The following is a 24,780-nucleotide window of genomic DNA, read 5'->3' as shown; positions in this document are numbered from 1 at the left end:
TATATGTATACATGAATGGTACAATATAAGCAGACTGATGATCTAAGACACAGAGCTTTAGGGCCTTGCTGCACTGAAATTATCAGTTCAAAGTGAGTTGGCAGCCTCCTCTACCACACACCCCAGTGCACAGACACAGGCTGTTGCACTTACAGCCAGAAAGATCAGCTGGGAAACATCTTCTGGGCTGCCAAAGGTTACAGCCCAGCACATTAACACCAACTGATGGCAACTTTTTTTTAATACTACAGGACAAAAGTTCTCAAATTCCAGGGCAGCTCCTAGCTGACCCAGTCCTGGAGCCAGGTCATCATCCCTGCCCCTGTGGCGGCAAACTCCATCATAAAGGTGGTCTGAGCAGCTCAAGGCAATACCCACTCCAGCAATTTAATTTTGATCTGCTCCCACATGTGAGTCCAGCATCTGAAATCTCTTCAAATGAAACCCTTGTCTATGTGCTGCCACTTAAACACGTCTGTACAGAGTTTCACAATACAGCAGCACACAGCAGCAATTGGAAGGAGAACAAAAATGGAAGAGGGAATGGCAGAGGAGGCAAGGAGGGGGACACCCAAAGCCCACAGATGTCCGTGTCTAATCTGGGCTGGTTTTGTCCAGTTACATAGCACTACAAACATCTTGAAGATGGACCACACTTGTGAGTCCTTGGTGGGGATGAAAGTTGGGAGAGGTGAGACAGGAGAGACTATCAATCCCTCAGCCAGCCTATAGGGCAGAGCAATGAAAAGAAAAATCTCAGCTTTAACTTATCAGTTTCTAACTCCTTTGTCTTGGGGAGGTCATCTTGAAAAAATATGCTGATGTGAAGCACTCACTAGGGGTGATGGATTTTTACTCTTTTCCAAAGATCACAGATTATTCTTGTTTTCCCTTCAGCAATGGGCCCCTATTATATTCTGAATTTCTCACTAAAGTAAGTGAACAAGGACCCCAAGGGCAAAAACCTTCCCTTCACTGCCCAGGCCTTCCTTCTGCCCCTTTTATTTGTTAGTGCAACTGCTAAGACAGCTGTTTGTCTGGCAATAGCAGCCAGTCAGTCAGGGAGTGTTGTGCACAAACAGAGGGAAGGCCATACAAGAGAAACCCCCTGGAGTCTGGCTGAGATTTATATCTATCTCTGCAGATTAGAGAAGTGGGGTTGGGGGGGAGGGAGAAGCAGACTGTTAAACTGGATCAAATTGGAAAGACAGTCATGCATGAGATACTTAGCTAAACCAGTCAGGAGACAGGGATTTGTTTCTATCGATCTGCAGTAATGACGACTGGAGAAATGCCTCATGAAATGATGGATGTACAATGATGGATTTCAGACTAGGCAAATTTGAGCTGTGGAGATTAACAATACTAAGAGACGTGAAAGCTAGGCCAGGATAGAAAATACATGGAATGCTAAAGGGTAACATGGATCTATATGTATGTCGCTGAAAGATTCAAATCTGAAAGGAAAAGAATATATTAAGGCTTACTAAACTACGTTTGTGTAATCATCCTACATGACACCAGGGGAGAAAGAGAGCAAGCACAAAGTGATAACAAAAACCTTGCTGTTAAGTAGGTAAAGCTTGCACTGCTTTTTGTATTGCTTTAAAGAGGATAGGTTAGCATAGTATTTGCAAAGCTTTTTAGTGATTTGTTCAACCGTATTGTCTATTAGATATATCCAGATTTTTACTAATCAAATGTGCAGTCTGAAATTTGAAGAAAACTAGATTTCAACATACACAGGTATCAGGCAGTGCAACAGTGTAAGTATAAAATGGCCTGTTGCAGCATTTCTGAAAAGGATTGCATGGAAAAGGCGTGTAAAGATTTTTAGAGAGGAACAGAAGGAAAGAAGATTGCATACTACAGAGCAAGTGACCTATTGCTCTGAGCATGTAGATCAGTGTATAAGCAGATATAAAGCCGAGATTAGGAGAAAAAGACAAAAGCTGCAGAAGCAATAGTGTAGATTACAGGATCTTTGTAGAGATCTTCAGAACAATCAGATGTTCAGCTTGCATAAACATCTCCCACAGAAGTCTTTATCTCTAACACCCCCTGGTTTCCATGGCATTCCCAAATACCTGAACATTTTATCTCCCAGTAGTTCCATAAAAAGAAATTGCTTATGCAGCAATCCAAAAGAGAGCCCACCTGCATAGAGTTTCTTACAGATAAAGAAGCAACAGTGTCCACTAAGGAGATGGGATTTAACAGGGGCTGTTTTGACCATTTCAGTCACCTGCCTGTGTGTGTTGCTGGAGTGTTTGGATGTACTGCTTAATAACCTTTTGGTACATATCTAGAGTTTCGGCCTTTCTCTCCAAAACTTCCTGTCTCCTCTCCTTAGTTGAGGAATACCCCTGGGTACAGGCACTGACACTGGTCCACAGGAATGAGTAGATCCCTTTCTCTACACAAGCAAAAGCAAAGTTCCTCATAGTAGGGGAAAAAATTAAACAATTCTCTAAAATGTTTTTGAGCCTCAAACAAACAAACACAAACTTGTAACAAACAGGTGAAGATATGTCTGATCTCTTCTTGTTTGAGGGACAAGGAAACATCCCCTGGGAAAACCATGGTTAGCTGGGACCATCATGAGAAATCCCGGGGATGGCAGTCCAGCACATCATTTCCACCTGCATTAACAGGCAAAGAGATAAATTTTGTCTTCACTCACTAACATGTGCCAACACCTCAGGCAGTCCAGCCAAACTCAGGTTTCATCCTCTGAGGGTTTCAAACCCTTCTGGAATACTAGCAGCAGCCACGATTTCAGACATGGCCATTCCTTGCCCCTCTGGATGGGGGGGAAGGCCTGAGCACACCTCCACAGGCCCCATATTCAAATCAAACTGCTGAGGGGCAGCCCATGCTGAGCTCCTCAACTATGCACCTGCTCCTCTGCTCTAGGGAACACAAGGCTTGGTCCCAGTCCCTAAATACAGGTCACTATTTCAGGGTACCCCAGATACTAACCCAGGGCTGTCAATGTCTAGGCACCCTAGGAGGGGCATCCCAGGGCAGCATCTATCCCATTCCTACCCAGGAGCAGGGCAGTCAGGGTAACCATCAGGCACCTCCCTGGGGACAGAGACAGGCCAAGGCCAGACTGGGATGTGGGCCCATGGCTGGGCAGGGTGAAGGGCTGGAGACTGGTCCTGCCTGTGGCATCACTGGGGCAGAAACTGACGGCCTCAGGGGCTGACATGGGGTCCTGGTCCCTGGGTAGAGCAGAGGTGGGGGGTGGAGGGAACCCTGTGGGGTGGGGCAGGGAATGCTGATCCCAGGGGTACCCTCAGGCCCCAGGCTGGCAGATGTCACCCAGAGCAATGGAGCCCCTGTCCTTCTGAATCAGTAGCTGAGAGCCAGAGGGATCATCCAAAAACCTCAAAAGGCCACTGAATTGAGCCTGCCGTCTCCATCGACTGCTGCAGCAGTCATTTGAATTTAGATGTATTGATTTTAAATTAATTACAGTGCTTTTAAACATCCTAAGTATTATCTGCCCACAGCCATGTGTGTGCCTCTAGAGCTGGACTGACGTGTTGTCGGACTCACAAAAAGGTGGTGGTTTGGGTGCTGAACAAGTTTTTTATTTTCTTTTGCTGAGGAAATTTCCTTCCAGCTGAGGAAGCTTTCTTCACTGAGAAGTCAAGCAGACTTGCCAGAGCAAGAAGGGGGCAGACACACAGAGCTACACCTGCACACTGCCAGTGAGGGTGCACACCAATGCTGAGAGGAGTTATCACTCTGTGAAAGACATTAGCCCTGGCATTCCCTACCACGTTCCCAGACCTCAGTTTCCCTGCTCTGCCCCAGCAGAGTGGTCGCTTCCCGGTGCACCAACTCTTGTGCTGTTTTGATCCTCTACTGAGTTAATTCAGGTCCCCAACACAGCAGAAGGCCATTCACCTTGTTGTCAAGAAAATGTTCTGCTAGCTCAGCAAACTGAATTAGCTCAACACAACATCAGGTGAACACCAGGAAGCAGGGAAGTAAGGCCAAGAAAGGAACCCTTTGACCCAGCTGGTTTGAACCTTCACTCTAACAGCAGCTATTGTTAACTAAATTTAGGTCTGATGCATCATTGTCCCTTAATAGAGAGAAGCCTGGGGTGCAGGGTCTGCTGCTCGTGACATGTTTGAATGTGATCTTGCACAACAGAGCTGTGACCTCTTTCTGCATTATGACAACACAAATAGTAAGAGTTGGCCCTTAATTGTGAGTACATCTGGACTCCTAAAAGATTTGCAAAACAATAACATGCTTAAGCTGTAACGACAAACACAACCTCAAGGTAAAGCAGGCTAAGACCAGAGAAACATTAAAAAAGGGATGTCATATTGATTCATATGTTTATGCTCCCAAGATTAAAGATATAAATTGGTTTATGAAAAGTACATTATTTTTCCAGTTTTACTTACATGCACAAACATAAGCACACATATACCTGAAAGGACACATAGGCTGAAAGGACTCAGTGGAGTTCAAAGAAGAAAGGAATACATTATAAAGAGTAAACCTCTATATAGAACTTATTACTTATTTTAAAACAATAACTACAGTAATTATTTCTGAGAAAATTCTTCTAATTTGGTTAGGGGTTTTTGTTTTGAGGGTTTTTTTAATTTATTTTAGAGTGAAGTTTGGGATTTGTACTAAATTATAAACCAGAGAAAGACTAACTACTCTCAAAAAAGGGTAATGTGCCCTTTGGCAGTAATCCACAGCAGCAACTACAGTAGAGACCATATCCTTCAGCTTTGCCGGGCATTTGTGTTCACTGTCCAGTGTACTGGTGGATGCCCATCCTAATAGAATTTAAGTGAAGGCTGAACAGCAGAGCTGCAGACAAATGCTTTCTTCCATTGCTTTGCAAACTGCGGAAGTTGAGCAGAATGAAGAGCTGTGGATACAGCAGTATCTTGAAACACTACAGCATCAACATCTAGAAAGCATGGGCTCAAAGGAGCACTTGGCACTGCTGTCAACGCAAGCTCCCCCAGTCACTTCAGTGTGCTTTAGATTAGGTCCAAGAACTAATCTGAAGGAAGACACTCTGCACAAGCAGGACTACTAAGCAGTAATGTTTCCTTTAGTAGAGTTTCCAGGTGCACAAAGTTCCAGGTGCCCAGGTACATATACAATATCTGTATACCAGTCAAAATAGTTCACCGCTTTTTCACACAAGTTTTTCAGATAAATATAATACATATGAGAAATTGTCTGTAAGTGTATTTTTATAAGACTAGTAAAATAGAACAGCTATAAATATTTCCTTTGTGTAGCAAAAAGTTAGCCTTCACTTGGTAGAACAGCTGTCTGCAAATGTTATCATTATTTTCTGACTGTGGTATCTCGGTCATGCTGGTTTTGTTTCCTTTGCTTCAGTGTTTGCTATTGTATCACATTAGTGTAATTCCACCAATTGAAACAACAACAAAATTCCTGGGACACTAACACAGAACAAGGAACATCAAGAAAAAAAATACTGATTTTAAGTTTTAAGATGCAAGGAAATAAGTGAAGGTTCATGGTCCACCAAATCCAAACTCTGTAACCAGCAGAAACCAACGTAAAATCGCCTACATGTGCTCCAACAGTGGTTTGTAACTGATAGAAGGCTGAAGAGCAGCCAAGCTTCCTGCTCCTGCTCATTTAGAGGATAGGATTTGCCTCTCTAGATCCCTAGTAATGAGGGCATGTTGGTGGGAGTGTGGGAGAAGAATCACGTAATGAGAATGAATCAAAATCCATTTGATCTCTCTCTTTTCCAAGTAAAAGCTATGAAGTCAGCTAGAAGACAGTTCAACAGTGCCAACATGAATCCAGGTGATTGATTATTATAACATGCTCATCTTTATTGAAACAGTAGGTCAAATACCTGTAAATGTCTAAATGGTACTGTATTCAAATGTAGACAGCAGAAGTCTGAGCCTAAAAGATTATGGTGACCCCTGAAGTGGTGCTGAGTCCTGGTAATTACCTGATGAGCAGGGAGGTGCATGAGAAAGTCAGAAACCACAGGGACTCGGGTCTTCTTTTGAGAAAAAAAAGTATGTGTTTCCACTGCAAGACTAGGCCTGGTAATTACTATAAGGGTTAGTTTTGCCCTGCTTGGAGCAGTCAATAACACAGCCTTAGCTGTGATTAGCTGCAGCAACACTGTGCTCAACATTTGGCATCTCTTCAGTGAAGCTACCTGTTTCTCTTGACACATGAGGAACTGTGGCTGGATAGTGGGGACTATTGCAGGGACTTTGGCCACAAACAGTAGCTCTGTTTGTGGCCAAACAGAGCTGCTGCTCTGTCAGAAGCTCTGACTCCGTCTACCAGGCTTGGTCATGCCAGCTGAAGGTTTTCTTATACCTAGATGTTCAGAGCTGTTGACCCACTGGAGGAATGTCTTCACATGAAGCCATGAAGGGTTCACTCAAACATTTTAAGGTGTGGACAAACGTGCATGAAACAGATAAGAAAACACATCTACTGCAGAGCCTTTAGAGTGGGAACTCAGCATGCCCAGGCAGCAGGAGCTAGAAATTTAGATTAGGCAGCAGAGCTACTCACACGGTGAATTCCTGGCCCTGGCCCTAACATCTGTCATCTGTGCAGGCAAGCAGCCCACAGGAGATGAATTTGTGGGCTAAATCCACATGGGCAATCAGCCCAACCCCGCCATTCTACACCAAAACCACCATCATGCTCAAGGGAAAGAGGATAAAGAACATCTGATTTTGGTGGACAAATGCCATACTGGATATAGGGGAAAAAATTTAAATACAGGCTCAATTTAAATCTAAGAGGTAGATCTAACTGGGGCTAAACTACATATAGCATGTTTTGAAAAAGGCCTTTAGGACCATTTGTGAACCCTGGCCAAGAACAACGACCACTATGCATGTCTTAGCATAACTAAGTATACAATACCTTTAATGAAAAGAAGTAGGCAGAAGGATGCCAAACGGAATATTTGAAAAATTATACTGCCCAAATAAACCTAACTTTCAGGGATAAAAATTTCGATTATTGGTCATTTATTATCTTATGAGGAATGAAAGTTTAAAATTGATTTGGATGTTCACCAACATACTATATTTACCTTCTGTTGAGCAGTTATCTTTGACAAGGAACCTAAGGCAGGCTCTAACCTTTTGTATTTTGTAAACAGCCACAAAAATACATTGAATACTGTAAGTAAAACATGAGAAAATATTCACTCAAGCCCACATTTTTTTTGAAATTATTTTCAAAAAAGGCAAAAAGGTCTTTATAAAACAGATAACATTAGACCAGGTTTTTACATTTGACAAATAGCCTGGCCTTAAAAGCTATTGACAGTGAACCCTTAAACTCTATATACAGTTGTAACCCACAGCTGTGATAGTTATGAATTACAAGAATTTGACCTTGTGATTCCATGGTGTGATGACGCAATGCTATGTAGAAAAGCTGCACAAGAATCTTTTTCTCCGTAGATAATGATTATTGCAGATTTATGAGCTATGCTTCCACTACGCATAACTGGCTTACTTCCGTGAAGCTCACGAGGACTGCAGACTTCCACAGGGCCTGAACAGAGCACAGGGAGAAGGGATGGAGCACACCACTAATTGCTAAATGAATAAGCATGATTCCCAACCCTCTCTCTTGAAACAAATCAGCTGAAGGGAAAGAAGGCCATCTCTGGTCTTACTTTTCAACTCCTGAGGCTTTCAGCCTAAGTTCATATCACACCGTGCAAAAAAACTGCAACATGGCATGAACAGTCGAAATGAGGAAGAAGAGTTAGATCTGGTGTAAACAGGATGATTTCTATTAAATCAAGCAGTCACTCAGCTTGTACTTGCTTTCAGCTTTTAAGCTGTTACTTATATAGCCAGGTGTATAATATAATGATCAATAAAACAACATGTAAACTACCCTCTCCAGTATAAAAAAGTGCTACAGTCTTTATATCAGAAATGGTCAAACTACTTAATTTCATTCACTTTCCATTACTCCACACCTTTTGGAGGAAGAATATAATTAGACCAATTGCTCTCTTTATTTAAGTCGTGATTCAAACACAGTTGGTTATTCCTGCAAGTGACCAGGGGATTGCTTCACAGTTTGCACAAGTTATTTTTTAGCTCCTACTTGGATGCAGACTCATAAACATGAGTAATGATTAAGACCACTTGTTTCTCACAGAAAAAAATGCAGACTATGCAAATTCAGCTGTGAACTCCCTCTTGAAAATCCCAAACATGCTACACTTAAAAATTATATACTATCTATGCATTAAGGGACAAAATTTGATATTTTTAAAAAGTATGTGGACTAATACCTTACAGAAACAGGAGAACTCTTTAAAACACCTCTAAAAAACAATGAGAGCTTTGTCACTGACAAATTGATCAATGATGCTGCCAACTAGTAAGTTAAAAAATAGTAGGCTCTGTTTTGACAAAGAGTGTCATGAATCTCTAGATCATAATATTTTTCAAGGCAACACTAAAACAATATGTTTAAATGAAAAGGAACATTCTGCCCCATATTTCTTGACAGCAGCATAGCATATTTTGTTGATTATCTTCAAAATCCAGATGATTAGCAACTTTATTTCTTCTTGCTTGAAACTAAGAAAAATTATGACCTAAGACTACTGAGCAGCTGTGAGAAACTGCAAAATATGTGGCAGTGGGACAAACGATTAGTCTTCAACTTGATCTCATAATTACATCATAATAGGTGACATGATTGGATAGGTTACAGCAATTAAAGTGATGAAAAGTGAACATTCATCCCCTTTATGACTCTCATTAGAGTTACACCCAACTGCTGCTGTTGTAGTGAATGAGACTGCCTATCTCTTAGCATCCAATTATCCCATGGACATTTCCTGCCAGTGCTTGTAAGAGCCCTGCTATCATTCCCACCCAGACAAGACCTATAGTTCTCATCTCCTGAAAAGACAAAGTCTTCAAGCCTACTGCATTTTAGTTTTCTCTCCTAGTATTTATTGCCTGTAATTTCTTCTTCCATATTCTTAAGGTCTAAGAATACTTATGGTCTCTACCCCCTGGGGATTTCTGTTACCAGTGTAATTGCATAACGCCACTCTAAGGTTCTAACTCATCCGTATGGGTGTGGGCAGTGACCTATGCTAGCGCAAGTCAAACTGTTTCTTCTATCAGGATTTTTTTTCTGTCTGATTCTTACCTCGTGTTTGCCTTAAAGTACTAATGAAGCACTTGGTCAGGATATCCTCTTAGCTACTTGCTCAGAACCACTTAAAAAGTGGAAAGGTTATTTTACTAACTCCGTCACTCCTGTGCATTTTCACACCTGGAGAGGGATGCTTACATTAAGCAAGAATGGAAGTTGCTAACATGAACGTCACCAGAACCAAGGCTGGCTCTGAGAAGGAGAACTCAGTCCCACAGTTTACTACAAATGGGTAAGACCTTTTTTGCAACAGTAGTTAGATAAATATCCAGAAGCCCAGAGGAGTCCTAGAGGTCAGTCCATCTCCTGCTGGTTTAATGGTATGCAGACCTTAATAGAGGGTGATGTTATACAGGCTGAAATGTTCTTGCTGCTTCATGGGCATGGCATTAGCCTTTCTATGGAAAAAACACAGCACAGTGCACTGTGTCCATTAAATACTCTAAGTATACAGAATAATTCATGTGTGTCTCAAGAAACTTGCCAAACTTTCTAAGCCATGCCACAGCATAGCAGCAGCTCTGACTTTGCTGTAGCCTAACCATTTTTAACAGAGAGGGCTCCTTGCGTATGATATACAAATGTTGAATCTAGACACATCTCAGGCTGCTACTTTATATGTTTTATTTTCTGGCTTTTTTATACAACTACCACATACACTTCTGGCAGAACACAGTATCTGAATACACAGAGATCAGCAACCAGAGCACTTTGATCTCAGCTTTATCCTGTAAATTCATTATACCATTTGTTTTGCCCCAGTGAAAATGCAAAGCCTGGCCCATGTATAAAGACTGCTATAAGGCCTCTCAATCTGCAAGCTATCCTTCTGCTAATGAAGAGATTAGCATACCTCTCAATGTCTAGAATTGCTCTTGGGCTTTGCAATTTGTAACCTCGGGTCCTTTCCATCTCATTGTGCTTTCCATTCCTCCCCCTTCTTTTATAAAGTCAGCAAAGAAAATGCTTTCCACTTACTAACAGGAACTTTCCTGTTAGCCACACAAAAGCAAGGCTGCTCCAAGAAGGTGAAACTTGAATGTCTTTGTATATATTATGTTTTTGGCTTCTATTTTTTTTTTTCCTAGAACATGTACAGAATAAGATGCTTTTGAAAGAAAGCATTTTGAAAGAAAGTGTCATGTTTGCAAGATAAGCTTAGGTGAACTTTTCAGTGTGTTTTTTCTTCCTCCCCTGCCCCTTGCCCCAGACAAACTACCAGTTTAACAACACACGAGGCACTCAAGGACTCATCGGATTATTTAGGTCTGTTTAGAAGCAGCTTTTCAACCCACGTTACATACAAGTATGCAACAGTATATAAAAAGTGTAGGTTAAGAAGGTAAATCTGTGAAGCTAGAAACTGTATAAGTCTATAAATGAAACCTGCGTATGTCCCTGCCATACTGACCAACCACCTTCTAAAGTGTTCTGAGTTGATTTTGTCCTGAAGTCTCTTCTCTTGCTCTTCACCCCGAGGCCAGAGAGCTGTGAAGTAAAAACTGAATTTCTCGTTTGCAGGTGGCTGCACAGTAAAAGTATCTATATAATGAACACGAGATGATACATATTATCTAGTTGTAGGGTACTCAGTTAATACCAATTTCATCAAACACACAAAATGCTCCTAAATCGTATGTTTGGAAAACTACCTGTAAATGAAGGGCACATGCTCATGCTAAAAAGTAGCCCATCCGTGTCCTTGGGTGAATTATGGCTCTTCCAAATTAAGTCAGTTTTAGTGACCAAAATAAGCTTCATTAAGCTGCCAGAAGTGGTCTGCCAGGGAACTTTTATATTGTGAAGCTCCCATTGTGTGAAAACTTTAATTAGTCAGGCTCCATGTATGCCTTCTTTCTGAACTAATCTTTTGCCTTGACTCCAAGTCCTTGCCTTTAAAACTGTATTTATTTAAAAGCTCATTTTAACTCTCCTCCTTACAAAAGGAAATTGGGAAAAGTACATATGAAGCAATGTAGCAATGTGAGGGGTTACACAAGTCCTTGAATAAGAGCTTTGAGAGCTATAGACTACTTCATTCGTCTTAATGATTATTTAATCTTGGAAGATGACAGTAAGTTCTTTGCCTACAGCATATTGAAAACTGACAGGGAGATGGTATGGTAATGTGAATTTAATAGCAAAATAAATAATACAGAAGCTACTGCACTGATTACATTGTTATTATTATCCTACTGAAGTCAATACGAAAGCTGTGCTTCCAACACCTGCAAGAGGTGTAGAGTTTCCACGGGAGCATTATATACATTTGCAGTAGGAAACATGTAGCCTTGGGCAAGCAACCAGCTCTGGATGAGACCTGGGTGGTGAGAAGTTTGAAAAGACAGCCTGCATGCCCTTCCTTTGACCAGTGCTCTCCTGTACCAACAATGAACAAAAAAAAAATACCACTCCCAGACATTTTACATCTCCAGTCTCAAGGGCACAACTTACCATTTTACTAAAAATCATTGAAATAAAAATAACTGTGAATGAAATTATTCTCTGTATATCTGTTCCAGAGGGCACTGCCAAGCCTCCAGCACCCAGGAGAAGGAGAAAGCTTCCTCCTCACTCTGAGCCTCCTAAACATGTGTGACAGGCAAAAACCATTTTGGATTTCCAAAGCTGCTAACTTGCCTCCAACAATTACCAGCCACCCAAGTTCTGTGGAGAGCTCAACATTAGTGACATTATCTGCAAGCTCCATGGCAAATTTAATGTTTTGCACATTAAATTGCTCAAGCTCACTAAAACCAGTTTATTGCATCACTGCTTGGCCAAGATTACTTGGGATCGACCCACAGGACTGTTCTCTCAATATTTACGATAACCCTTAACAAATACAACTAGAACCTGGCTCTGTTTTTAGAGAACACATTTTAGATCTCAGTTGATGGAACACAAATCAGTACAATTCCCAGTACCAACCCGTGTGTGACTGACTGGTTTTGATTGCCTGCTCAGACTGACATGAAACAATGCACTCTTGTGTTGTTATATTGCTTTTAAATAACTGCAACTCTTTCAAGGATGATATATGTTTTGCAACATATATATTGTCCTGTTCATTTATCTCCCTCGTGTTTTTATTTATGTTGGGTCTCATTTGTACATTCTGAACCAGTATTTGGTATTGGAAAAACTATTTTCTATGACTACAATATTTTCATCAATTCTGTGAGGTTTTCAAATCCAATCTTGAGGATGTCACAGAATTTTACTTTTTGGTCCCTTCCCCTTCATAATCACCTTCATTTGTATGGATTTGTTCCTGAGGATCTGTGAGACAAGTACAAGTACAGGCCACTTTTATTCACATGGACACACTCTTCTTTAAAAGCCTCTCAGCCTTCAGAATCTTGAAGTAAGTAGCCCATCCCAGCCTCCTTCAACCAGAAGGATGCTGCCATTTGTTGGCAAAATTCAGCAAGGCTTAGTCTGACCACCAAACTGCTTCATTAACAAACATTCTTTCTGCCTTACATCTTAGACCATTTTAGTCTAGATTTCAAACTCTCCTTTGTAAAGAAGGGTAAGTCTCAAATACTAACAACGTGTGTTAAATACATATACCAAGAATATAATGTACTGAGTACGTGGTAGAAAATATGCCTGATCACATATGGTGTCTGAAAAGTTAAAAAACAGACATTAACACTTATAAAACAAGAACTCAATTAAAATAAAGGTTTACTAAACTTCACTTTTTTCTAACATAATATAAAACCTAATCATTTTATCTCTATGACATACAAGTTAATTCTGTACTTCATTTTAGCATAGCAGTACAGTGTTTCTGACCTGCCAGCAGTGTGAATCCACCTGCCTCACAGCAACTCACCCCTGAAAAGCCTGTATAGAGTCAGACAGGCTACCTTCAATACTCCAGAATACTTTTAAAAGGCCAACCGCTGGGGCTTGCTTAATATGGGGGTCTCCTGTGGTCACTGGCACTGCTTCCCTACCATGCACCTGTGTCCCTCTCTGTGCCACAGGTCTTCTCCAGAGCCAAGATCATCTCACCCAGCCAGAAAGATGCCAACAGCATCGTTACAAAGGCTGTGTTTAATTCAGCCCATAATGGTAACGCACAAAAGCTCGCATAGGTTAACCTTGCGTTTGCAGCCCTGCATGGAGATGCCCTCCAAGGAGCAGGTTACAGGAGAGAAGCCCCATCACGACCCCGGCTATGCTGAAGGGGTCGGACGCTCCCCCTTGCCCCGTCGGCTCCGCTGCCCACCGACCCCACTCGTGTCCCCCCACTGCGTAGGCACCCCCGCGACCCTTCCCGCTATGGCAGCGGGAGCGACTCCTGGGAATTAGCCTGCAAAGGCAAAATAATCCTGCTTCCTTATAAACATACTTGTATATACGACTGTGCGTGTATATACGTGGGCATGCACGTGGCCTGCCAACTTCGGGATTTCGCAGGCAATGCTGGGGGCTGCATGGTTTTGGGGGAGCCTCCCGACCGCGGGGAGCCCCACGATCCCGGTGCAGCACCCCAGAGCGCCGGTGGGTGGGAGAAACAGCACTCGGGGAGGGGAGGGGGCGCCGGGAACCGCCGGCCCCTCGGTCCACGGTAGGAGGAGGAGATACCCCGCGCGGCAGCCCAATGGGAATAGTGGCGCTTCCCCTTCTCCCGTTTCCTCTCTCCACCCCCAGCCCCAGACCGGGGAGGAGGGAGGGAGGCAGGAGGCAGCAGCGCTGCAGCCCGGCCACCGGCGGGGCACGGGGCCAGAGGCAGCCCTGCACGGCCCCTTCTCCGCCTCCGCAGGAACACCTGCGGGGGGGAAGGATGCCGGGAGTTGACCGCCCCCCTCCGCGGGAGCGCTGGCTGGCCCCGGAGCCGCCTCAACGACGAGGAGGAGGAAGAGGAGAGGAAGAGAAAGGAGCAGGAGGGAAGTGGGGAAGTTGTGCCTTGCCCGGCCCGCCGAGAGCCGGAGCCATGGGCCCCGCCGGGGGGGCGCGGGCCGCCCCCTCGCTGCTGCTCTCGCTGCTGCTCGGAGCCTCGGCCCCGCTCTGGCTGCGGGCGGAGACGCTGGGTGAGTCCAGGGGCGGGGGGGGGGGGGGGGAGATATCGGCGGCGTGCACGGCCCCCGAGGGGCTCCCTGCGCCGGGGGCGAGCGGTGGCTGCTGGGGGGGATCCCCACCGTCCTCGCCTCGCTGCTCGGCGTGAGCGTAGCCTGAGCTGCTCTCAGGGCTGTATATAGTTGACCTCGTTAATCCTCGCCGGGTTTATCCCCGTGTCTGAGTAGCTGCGAGATTAAAGTGGTAACCGGCCTTCTGGTAAATGTATACTGCGTCTTTCTTGATCTTTGTTAATTAGGATTTTGTTTTGTTTTGCTTTTTAATAAGTCAAGTAAGTGGCGAAAAAGTCCCCGGCAAGTTGCGCGCAGGAGGCAGGGAGCGGCCACCTGGGCGCCCGTCTTTGGCCGCGCCTCGTCAGCCCCGGCGGGAGCCCCGGGGCGCGGCGGGAGACGCTCGGACACCGGCAGTACCGCGTCTGCTCCGACCGGGGCCGGGGCCGGCAGCCCTTGTCCCACAGCTGAGACTGCCTGTAGGCAGCTCTGCTCTCCCACTGCCTCGCTGAAAACGGGAAATGCCCATACACATGCCGGGACAAAGTTCCGTAGGAATCTCCAGGGGATTTTACGAGCCCTTTTGTGATAGTGCAGTTTGTTGCAATTAGGGCGCAGGTACTGTTCTTTTTAGCATCTGTTTTTATGCGGCTCACGGTTAAGCTTCCTGTGTAAATTACAAGTACACTGAGATCTCCTACCGAGGAGTTGCAACCTTCTGGCAGTGGCATTGCATGGCCTGATGCACCTCTCTTAGAAGAGTTCACTAACAGCCACCGATAAAATAGTTAATACTGGAAGCTAAGCGTCATAATGAGCTTGACAATGCATTCAGATAAATTAGAAGCTCCCCTATCGATGTTCTAACTTGGCTGCAAATTTCAGAATCCAGTGATGTGAATTAGCGTTGCACGCAGGCAATGACACAAAGTACTTTGGCTGATTTATACCTATTTTTCCTAAAACCTTCTTTTAACAGAGATTTCTGGTATGGATCTCCACAGAAGGGAGAGTTTGGTGTGAGTCCTGTTGCCTTTCCACCTACCAGCTTCATGGCAGCTTTGCTATTCTGTCCTCAGTGTGTTGGGACTCCAATTTGATATGTTTCAGGAAACATATGTAGCAAACAAAAAATATTCCTTTAATCTCCTCTTTTTGTCAGTGTTTCTTGGAGTTTTTTGTTTGTTTCTTCTTTCACCAATGTTTGTTTCTCACACAATGACCTCAAGGAGAAGAAAGTCATTCGAGGAGTGAGAAACAGTAAGTTTGTTGGAATTTCTGGGGGTTTTTGTGCATACAGTAACACAGAGCAGTAAGTATGAATGTCCCTCCTTGTTTGTATTCCCACATTAACTGGTAAAAGCATTTATGTTGTATTCATGATATCAAACCAACAGCATGGAAACACAAGTAATATTTTGCCTGGTTCTTTTTGGATCAAACTCAAATTTACAAGTCTGTCCAGTGTCTAGAAAGCAGAAAAGATGTTGATTCTCTGTCCCACCGCTTTCGTTTCTCCTCAGAGGGCAGTTTTTCTATGTGTTTGTTTATTACTATTACCCTATAAATTAGGGGCTAAGTGTTCTAAAGTCACACCAGTGGAGAAAGGAGATAAGTGGACACAAACTTCCTGTTACACAAGCTTCTTGACTTGATTTAAAAGTTGTAATGGAGCAGGAGAAGTGTCAGAGTGAATCAGGCTTGAGTTTCAGATAATTCTATATCTCCTCACCACTGGTATCTCCCACTAGCTGGTTCAAAGATGTGCTGGTGTAAGTATATTGATTTTAAAATACCCATTTTTAAAAATAAAGCAATACATTTTTCTGACCTGTCATGAGCTGGCTGCACAACCTGCAACCTTCACATTTCCCTTAGTTTTTTTCTTGGGGGGGTGATACAGAACAAGGATGAAGCAGCTTTTACAGCTTATGTTCTTTTACTTAAGTAAGTTTCAAATTAAGGAAAGTCCCCTTTTTTCACTGTGACTTGGTTACTTCAGAGAATGGCTCATATATGAGTGTGTGCAGAGTCCAGGTGTCAACTCTCTTTCTGTTCTTGAAAATATGTTAACTGTATGTGTTGTCCCAGGACAACTATGAATGTGGAATTTTGTTGTCCATAAAATAATGATAATAAAGGCTGAGCACTTAGGGAGCTGATTTTAACTAAAAATATTTTTAGGCTTAGTAGGTCTCATCTGGGGACAAATACTGCATCTGTGACTGCCCATGAGTGATAAATAGCTTTGGGATTTCTAATAAAAGGTGGTTCTTTTCTCTTTTTACTCTGCTCTGCGCTGATCTTCTCTTGGGGTTTCAGTTCTTTGCTGATGACTATAAAACATGCCTTACTCCCTGCCTGCCAACCTCACACAGCCGTGCCTGACCTGGTACCTCCTCTAAAAGTCTCCTCCAGCATTTAGGACCCAAGGCAGAATGGAGGCAAAGCCTTTCACCATTCCCTGTTTTTTCTTCTGGAGTCGTTTAAAAGACCTTGAAGCATGTAATTGTGGGTATCAGAAATGAGAGTTGGATCTTAGTCTTTCAGAGCTTTCATTCATTTTCTGTCACGTTTCTGGCCAATAGGACTTTAAAATGACCTGAGAGTTGTTTGTTTGTAGGAAAGCATAAGAGGAATGGGGATTTTAATCTATTAAGAACAAGATTTAAGCCACTGCTCTTCCTGTACCTCATTTATTTTCACTTCAAATAAAGCACAGCTATGAAACTAGTTCATGTGGGATTTGCAGATCAGCATCCCAGAGTGAGCTGTGCTTGCAGTATTCCTGGATCTGTTGCCAGTTGCACCCAATGCCCAGTTGCAAGAATTGATGGGCAGTAGACTTTTAAATGTTTTGAGGAAAGGCTGTTATTTAATGTGACAACAGTGTATCCAGTAATTATGAATGATTATGCCTGTTCTCAGAGGCTTTCACAAAACCCTTACCTGAAGAATACTGATGTGATCCTGCTAATCCACTTTGTATGCCCATTTCCAGCAGTTTGAAATGCAGATTGAGATGAATTTTTCTTGTACACCCCCCCTCCAGTTTTTGAATATAAGTAATTGGTAAATTTTCAGTTTGTTTGTGTTTTGTCCTTATGTCTTGTTTCCTTCCTTGGCTCTCTCTCTTGCCTTGGGAATGCTGACTAGAATTGCTAAAGAGGGAGGCAACAGTTTTCCAGTTGCAGTTCGTAAGCAATACATGTACCCACCACAAGAAAACTGCTATGTTTTCAGTCACACAGACTTTGCTATAAATAGCGCTAAGCTCTTTATATGTACTTCTCTTTAGTTTATCAGGGGATGTATTTCAAACAAAATAAGAGACAGGTAGGCTACCAAGAGTCTTGCTGACAATGCAAGGAGAAGATGCTTTGGGAAAGTTGTTACCTACATGGCTACTGAATGATATTTCATGAAAATTATTTGTTGATTTGCACATGCAAAAATACATTCATTTCTGTTTAGTAAAACTATGTCACCTTTGGTCCACTTGAGTTACATGTGTAGCACAGTAAAAATTAGTTTGAAAAAACCAACTTTGAGGATGCTCACGCTACTGTATGTAGATGCCTAAGATACCTTCTCAAACCCACCTTAGGTACCAGTAGTATAGTTTTGAAAGCCCATCTGAGCTAACACACCGTGCCAAGAAGTGTGGTCCTACATGGTGGCAGGCAATGAAGTCCTCAGCATAGACATCACTGTAGTTTGGGGCTGGCTGTATCGTATCAGATGCTCTCCTGTGGCATGTACTCATCAACACATGGGTTTGCACCATCTGCTAAGAATAAAATAAGCCAGACAAAATCCAAATAAAATCCTTCTGACTGGAATGGTGTTGGATCCCAGCTAACTGCAATAAAAAAATATTAATAGCAATGCATAAGAACGAGCACACAACTTCCCCAAAAGGTTTAATTAGTGTTACAACTGTGAGTGGGAAACTTCAAACTGGGACAAGCTAATAGTGATGTTTAAATAAAAAAGGAGAGTGGTTTGACTAGTTTTAAGAGTATACAGAGATTTTCATTTTTGCTTTCAAAAGAAATTACAAGCTATCTAATTAAACTGATTTTTGTCTGTAAAAATTGTGTGAGTGCTAAAGCCACATTTTTGAGGTTGGCTCTTGTATGTAGAGAGCCTGCCAGTAGTTATGGTTAGGATTGTTGATCCTGTATAATTAAGCCTGGGAGTTGAGTGTTATGAGGAGGAAATATTTTGGTCTTTTCATTCCCTCTCTCCCTGTCTCTTCTTTTGACAGAGACAGGACTTGCTTCTTGGGAGTTTCCTTCCAAGATGTGAAGGCTTATTTTGGTGGTGATGGGACTTTCTCATCCTCCCTGAGCAGGATTTCCGGTCCCAATGTGACCTTACTAGTTATTTCCATCCCCCTGATGGGACAGGATTACTGTCTGGTGGTAGCAGCTTCCTGGGTGGCTGCTCCATTCTTCCCTCTCCCACATGGGCAGAGGGAAGGACAAGTGTACCCATGCTTTGCAGTCTTTACCCATCTCTAAAGAGCTTCACTAAAGGTGTTTTCAAGTGCCGTGATGAGGGACAGAAGAATAAATGGGGAAAAGAGAGCAAGGCAAGACTAGAAATCCCATCCCCAGTCCTCCTACAGGACCAGTATCTTCTTCAGTTTTATATTTAGTATTACACATTTATGCCCAAGTTGCTTCTGTAATTACCTTAGTGTTGGTGAGTCATTTAGTAAAGCTCTAAAACATTGTTTCTTCCCTCAGCTGTGGCAGAAACTTTGTATCCATCACAATTTTATTCCATGATGTTCAGGTTTCTGGCACTTCCACCACAAATTGTTCAACAATATTGGAGTTCAGTCTATTGCTTTGACATTAAAGTTGAAGTCATGTTGATGTCATCTTCCAGATGTTCATGTCTTCTGCATAAAAATTGTGTTTATTTGTTTTATTTTGAATTACAAAAACACATGGGGAATTCTGGATGTGATCCCTCATGCTATACAAAGGCCTGTCAGAAATCAAACAAAACTTTTCTTCATGGAGTAGCAGGGGAGAACTCAAAAAGCTGAAGGCATAGGTGGATTTCTTCACCCACCCGAACAGAATGGCTTTTGTTACATGCCTGAGCCTTGTTGTTGCAGCTGTGGTAACTGTGCGGCTTCTGTCTGAAACTACTTGTGTTTTGCTCTGGTGCCACACCAGTTCTGTGTTGGCGTGTTGCTTTGACTTAATGTCAGCTATGCTTCATTTGTAAAATGAACTCATGACACACACACACTAAAAAAAAAAAAAAAAAAAAAAAAAAAAATAAATCCACTTTGTCCTCCAGCTATGAAAATACATATTTTAACCTGTAAAATAAATTCAGGTATCCTGTGGGTCCCCCTCCGCTGGGAGACTTCAGCAGCAAGGTCCATGGCTCACATTAGAGCTATTGCATTCCCTGTTTCAGTTTTCTCCCAAAGACAGAAGTTTATATTATCCCATGTATCTTATGTCAGCATGCTACAAGGGAATTGAAGTTGAAATGCCTGTGAGCTACAGAACTGGAGGTTTTTTGAGTGGTCATAAGTGTTAACGTTTTCAAACCCGAAGAGTCAGTACTTACTGCTCTATTGGTATTTTAGCACAGACAGAAGAGGTGTGGTTAAACTCATGGTCCTTGCTAGTGCTTGTGTTTTGAAAATTAATCTGCTATTTTGTTTTTAGATGAATTTCAGTCCCTGTATTCTGGAGGTGGAAAGCAAAATAAAACTGTATCAAAATAAATTGAGCAGTTACACTGAGGTATTCACTCTTGAAATGAGTGAAAAACTGCTCAGATCTTTCTGCTGTATTCTATTTCAAAACTGGAGAACATGATTGATAGTACTGCTAATCAAAAAATTCCAGTCAAAATGAAATTATGGGGTTTCAGTGTACGTGATGTACACAGAGGGGCATAAAATACACTCTTCTGTGCTATTTTCTACATCCATTAGCAAATACCTTTTGTGCAGTCTCATATTAACATGTCACAGAAATGATGGGCCATATATGGTACCACAACCAAGACTACAGTACTTAAGTAATGCTGTAGCTGCTTTCCTCTCTATTTTTTAATTTAAAATATTTTTCACAGTGACTATCTGTAACCACAATTAGCCAGAGAAGTCACAAAGTTTCCTGGTGTATGGAGCTTCTGCATGCACCATTGTGGTTAATACCTTGATGACAAGCATCAGGCAGGCTGGTAATGTGACAATACTGATAGAAGGCATTTCCTGCTTTCAGTGCTTCAGGTCAGAATAGTAAGTTAATCTTAATTCAGGTAATTTTTGCTTCCATTCCTGCTGGAGTTGCAAGAAACCACTTCTTGTTAATTTGCAATAACCAAGAAGGAAATAACTAGTTTCCTAGATGTTGGGTTCACTGAGTAAAAAGACAAAAGAAAAAAATATATCTTGCTAATAAAAGGCGATTATTGTTTCCATCAGAAACCAATTAATTTTTTTAAGAGATATTTGTTAATTTATACCTTGGGGATAATGGAGTGTCTGCATAATTTGCTCGCAGAAAAGTGGCATGCTTTCTGTTGTCCTTTCTTACTAACAAATCACATATTTCACCTAGAAATACAGGCATAAAAGGTGAATGCATGATTTGTCAAGTAAGCCAGGATAGGTTTGATTTCAAGAAAAAAAGGCCACCTTGCATCATTGCTAACTTTCTATCTTGTTTGAATTGTATCACACTAACAAGGGAATTACATATTAAAATAAGGGGAGTGTGTAGTTTCATTCTGTCATGTTCAGCCATTTCCTCTTGCCCAAATTAAAACTGTTTTGAAATCTTGCCTTCCCACCTGCTACTGTAACTGGAACAGCTCTGGTTCAGCCTCTCCTTACTGTGGTGTCTCTAAATTTCCTGTCCCTGTGGGTTTGTCAGTCCTTAGCACTGCTGTGAATATTCCTGTGCAACCCAATATTCGAGTCTGGCCCTGAGATTGCAGCATATGTTTCCCACACAGTCCAAATTTGGTGCAATATACTGTAAGTTAATCTCCAGTAAAGCATAGTGAAGAGAAAAACCTGAGAAGAAAACAGATGGAGAAAGTAGAGCAAACAATTTGCATATATATGATATGACTTTCGGTTAAGATTAGCATTTCCTACTTTGCCTGAAAAAACCCTTAATAAAAATTCAACTGTATGTTTACCACAAATCAGCAGAATCAGAGGAGATGCCCTAATGGCAAAATGTCCCTCCAATGCAGGGGCAGCCCAGCACACAACTGGAGAGAACTCCATCTCCTGCTGCAGCCCTGTGTCTTCGACACCTTGCTGGGATGCTGTAGGCAGAGGGGCAGGGAATAAACCTCTGTCTGTGGGATATTTGTTCCCCATAACCTTCATAGCACTGAAGCATCAACAGGATTCTGAGTTACTCTACAGAGGTGGATGATGACCATGGGTGGAGCATGGCCATCTTCCCACTCATTTAGAATCCTTCACAGTTCTTTCCAAGTATGCAGTTACAAGTGCTTGGGAATTAACTTCTCAGTGCCTTCACTGCACTTGAGGTGCATACTATGGGCATGTATCTCAAAGAAGGCAGGTATTTATTTAGAAAACAAAAAATCAAATTCCCTTTTGCAAAAAGGGGACCCTACACTTAAAATTCGTCTGAGATTTCCATACATATGTAACTCTGTTCTCCTATCTCTGTCCAAAACCACACAGAATAGTAAGATGTTGAGGTGGTCAATCTCAGCAATATGCCACCTTCATAAAAGAAAAGCACTGACAAATATTAAATGCAGCTATGCAGGAAATAAGTAAATAATCTACAAATCTCTTTTGTTTCAGCAGCTAAAAAGGCTTAGAAGTTTTCTCACACCCACAAGCACAAGACTGCTGTATTTAGAGTGCTGAAAAGCAAATTCCAATGCTGAAACTTGCCACTCTGGCGGACTACATTTGGGTATACTACCTAAGTCCTAGAAGCAGCAACTATAAACCATAGTTATTTTTGACATGTACTCTGGTACTGTCTATCTTTCACAGATTGTGATGGAACCAGATAGTGATACTGAAAATCAAAGGCAAACCTCATTTGCTACTATTTGCATATATAATAAAAGCAAAGTAAGAAAACTGTACAATGCTATTTGCAATTTTGTATAAACCTTATCCCTTTTGTGTTTCAGGATTTTGTTCTTCACAGAATGCAGCACCTTCTTAATCCTGTGTACTCATACAAAATTCATAGGAAAGGAACTACCGGGCTGTAGCTGCTATTCTCTTCTTTTGCACTGTGATTTCTACAGTAATCTGAATTGTCCTGTCACTGAGGTCTCCTGCCAGGCAGTGTTAGGCTTCATCCTGATACAAGTCCCTAAAATGTATAAGCAGATGAGATGGTTGCTTTCCAGGAAGTTATTTTAAGTAGCAAAGTTAATCAAGTCTTTATGGATACTGGAAGAGTTTCAGTGAGAGAGTTTCTGGTTTGCATTTTTGTTAGTTTAAGTAAGACTTTACTACTTGTTCAGGTTTCAAACCTGCATGCTGAATGTAAAGTTCCCTCTTCAGTGAATATGGCTTTCTGTTGACAGGCGAAGTTGCTTATAAGGAGACTTCTGCTTTCTTTTGACCTTTTAGCAGCTAAATAAATAAAATCTCAGATCTTGCTAGGTTTTTGCCTTTGTGAATTTCTGCAAGGGTGAGAGGTTTCTGGGATAGTAAAAGCTGCCCAGGTCAGTTGTAGCAATCCAGCAAAGTCACTAGCATGTAGGTCAGCACAGCTGGAAAGATTTCCCTGGCTACTGGCAGATGGCTGTGCTGCAATTGCTAAAAAACTCTTTAACTTTGAAAAATGGTAGTATGGATGTAAGCTACTTTGCTAGATAAGACATTTAGAGGGGTTGTCAGGGATTTTTTTTTTTTTTTCTGTACTGGATGATGGTAATCCAACTGGTTACCAAAATAACTTGTTACACGTTTGAGGCAGAACATCTCCTGAGGCTGGTTGCAGAGGACACCCTGAGGAAAGCCAGCCCCCAGCTGGAGCCTGAAAGGCTATAGAGGCGATTGCAGATGGGCACATGGTGGGAATCTGTGATTTATGGAACCACTGTGGAACCAACTGGAGATCATTTGCTTTTTTCTCATTTCTACTCTAAGAGCAACATTACAATAAATAACGTCTGTGAAGAGGAGGGGAAAACATTCTGTGGTTTATTTGGCCTCCTTCTCTTTTGCATCCCTTTGAAGTTCATAAGTAAATAATTTGGGCAACAAAATCAGCACTCCACAATTTTCCTTTGTTTCTTCTGCTGCTCTACCTTCTCTTCCTGCTCTCGGCCCTCCTGCCAGCCACTGCTTGGTTAGCTTGGGCAGCAAAATGGGTGTCCTCAGGAGCTGCTACAGCAGAAGTTAAAATGTTTCCTGGGAACCTAATGGAGTCAAATTAAAATGCAATTCAAAGAAAATGTTTACACACTATTTGTTTTTCCTTTTGTAGTATGGCATACTGTGGAGTGGGAGACTTCTTCCCTTAAACAGATATTAATACTAATTGAAAGGCCATGGAAGATACCAATCACTGGTTTTTTTTTTCAGATGATTATAGACTTGCCTTAATTTTTAATGGTTTCTTTCATTATTTGAAAATTATTTTTGCTGTATCCACAAAATATTGTGAAGATGTAAAGCTGAACTTTTGAAAAAATCCTGCTGTGTATTTATATACTTTAGAAGTAGGGCTCAGCCAGTTGCTTGGCTGGTGTAAGTGGCATCTGTCCTGAATCTGGTGGTTTGTGAAATCCTCAAATGCATGGCCATCCCCCCACTGCCCACATGGTGCCTGTGGCTCTGACCCCTAGCACTGCTGGGAAGGAGGACTGGGGGTACTCACCTGCCCAGCCATGCCACAGGACTGTGATGTTGCCCTTCGTTTTAGTTACCTGCTTGATGTCACTGCCAGAAAAAGCATAAAGGTCTGACATCTCACCATTCTCTAGAAAAGTGATGGGTTTAGGTCTTGGCTGTGTGGAGCTCTCTCCCTTCTGTTATAATGGCACAATAAGGATCTGATGCTCTTGACCCAGGTTTGGCAGCAGAGAGGTTAGAGATGAAAAACTAAACTCTAGATTTTACTCCGTCACCTCAGAAAGCAGTGAAGGCATGAACACATCTGTGTTTGCAGTGTGCATGATTCCACTAGTAATGGAAGTTAAAGTAGCTGTATGAAAACATGAAGTGTTTTCAGACCACACCAGTGGATTTCTATGGCATTTAGCAAGAAACTTGGTTTTTCCCTGTCTTTTTCCCTATCCCACGTGAGCAGGGATGGCACAGGTTTGACTGGAAGGAATTGATTTCTTTTTTAGATACTTCTATGTTCTTATGCATAACTCATTTCAAACACAGATGCAAAACTCCTTCTTGGCTCAGTTATATTGTAGCTTTTAATAAGCTGGAGTGATTACTTCAGTGAAAGCAATGTGG

The 24,780-nt window shown here is 42.2% G+C and overlaps 1 protein-coding gene across 2 annotated transcripts in view; it reads left to right on the top strand.

Moving 5' to 3' along the window:
- Positions 1–13,891: 13,891 nt before the first annotated feature.
- The window catches only part of DCBLD1 (discoidin, CUB and LCCL domain containing 1), a 50,581-nt gene continuing 39,692 nt past the window's right edge, over positions 13,892–24,780 (top strand). For both annotated transcript variants that reach the window (XM_051792161.1, XM_051792160.1), the window contains exon 1: positions 13,892–14,264. In XM_051792161.1, the coding sequence (XP_051648121.1) occupies positions 14,018–14,264 (247 nt within the window). In that variant the 5' untranslated portion in view covers positions 13,892–14,017. The remainder of the gene's footprint in view (positions 14,265–24,780) is intronic.

This window comes from Manacus candei, unplaced genomic scaffold (genome assembly GCF_025592945.1).
Source record: "Manacus candei isolate 608988 ecotype Guabito, Panama unplaced genomic scaffold, ASM2559294v1 h1tg000034l, whole genome shotgun sequence".
Taxonomy (NCBI): Eukaryota; Metazoa; Chordata; class Aves; order Passeriformes; family Pipridae; genus Manacus; species Manacus candei.
The sequence above is the reverse complement of the archived record's forward strand: the minus strand, read 5'-3'. Positions and strand labels throughout refer to the sequence as shown.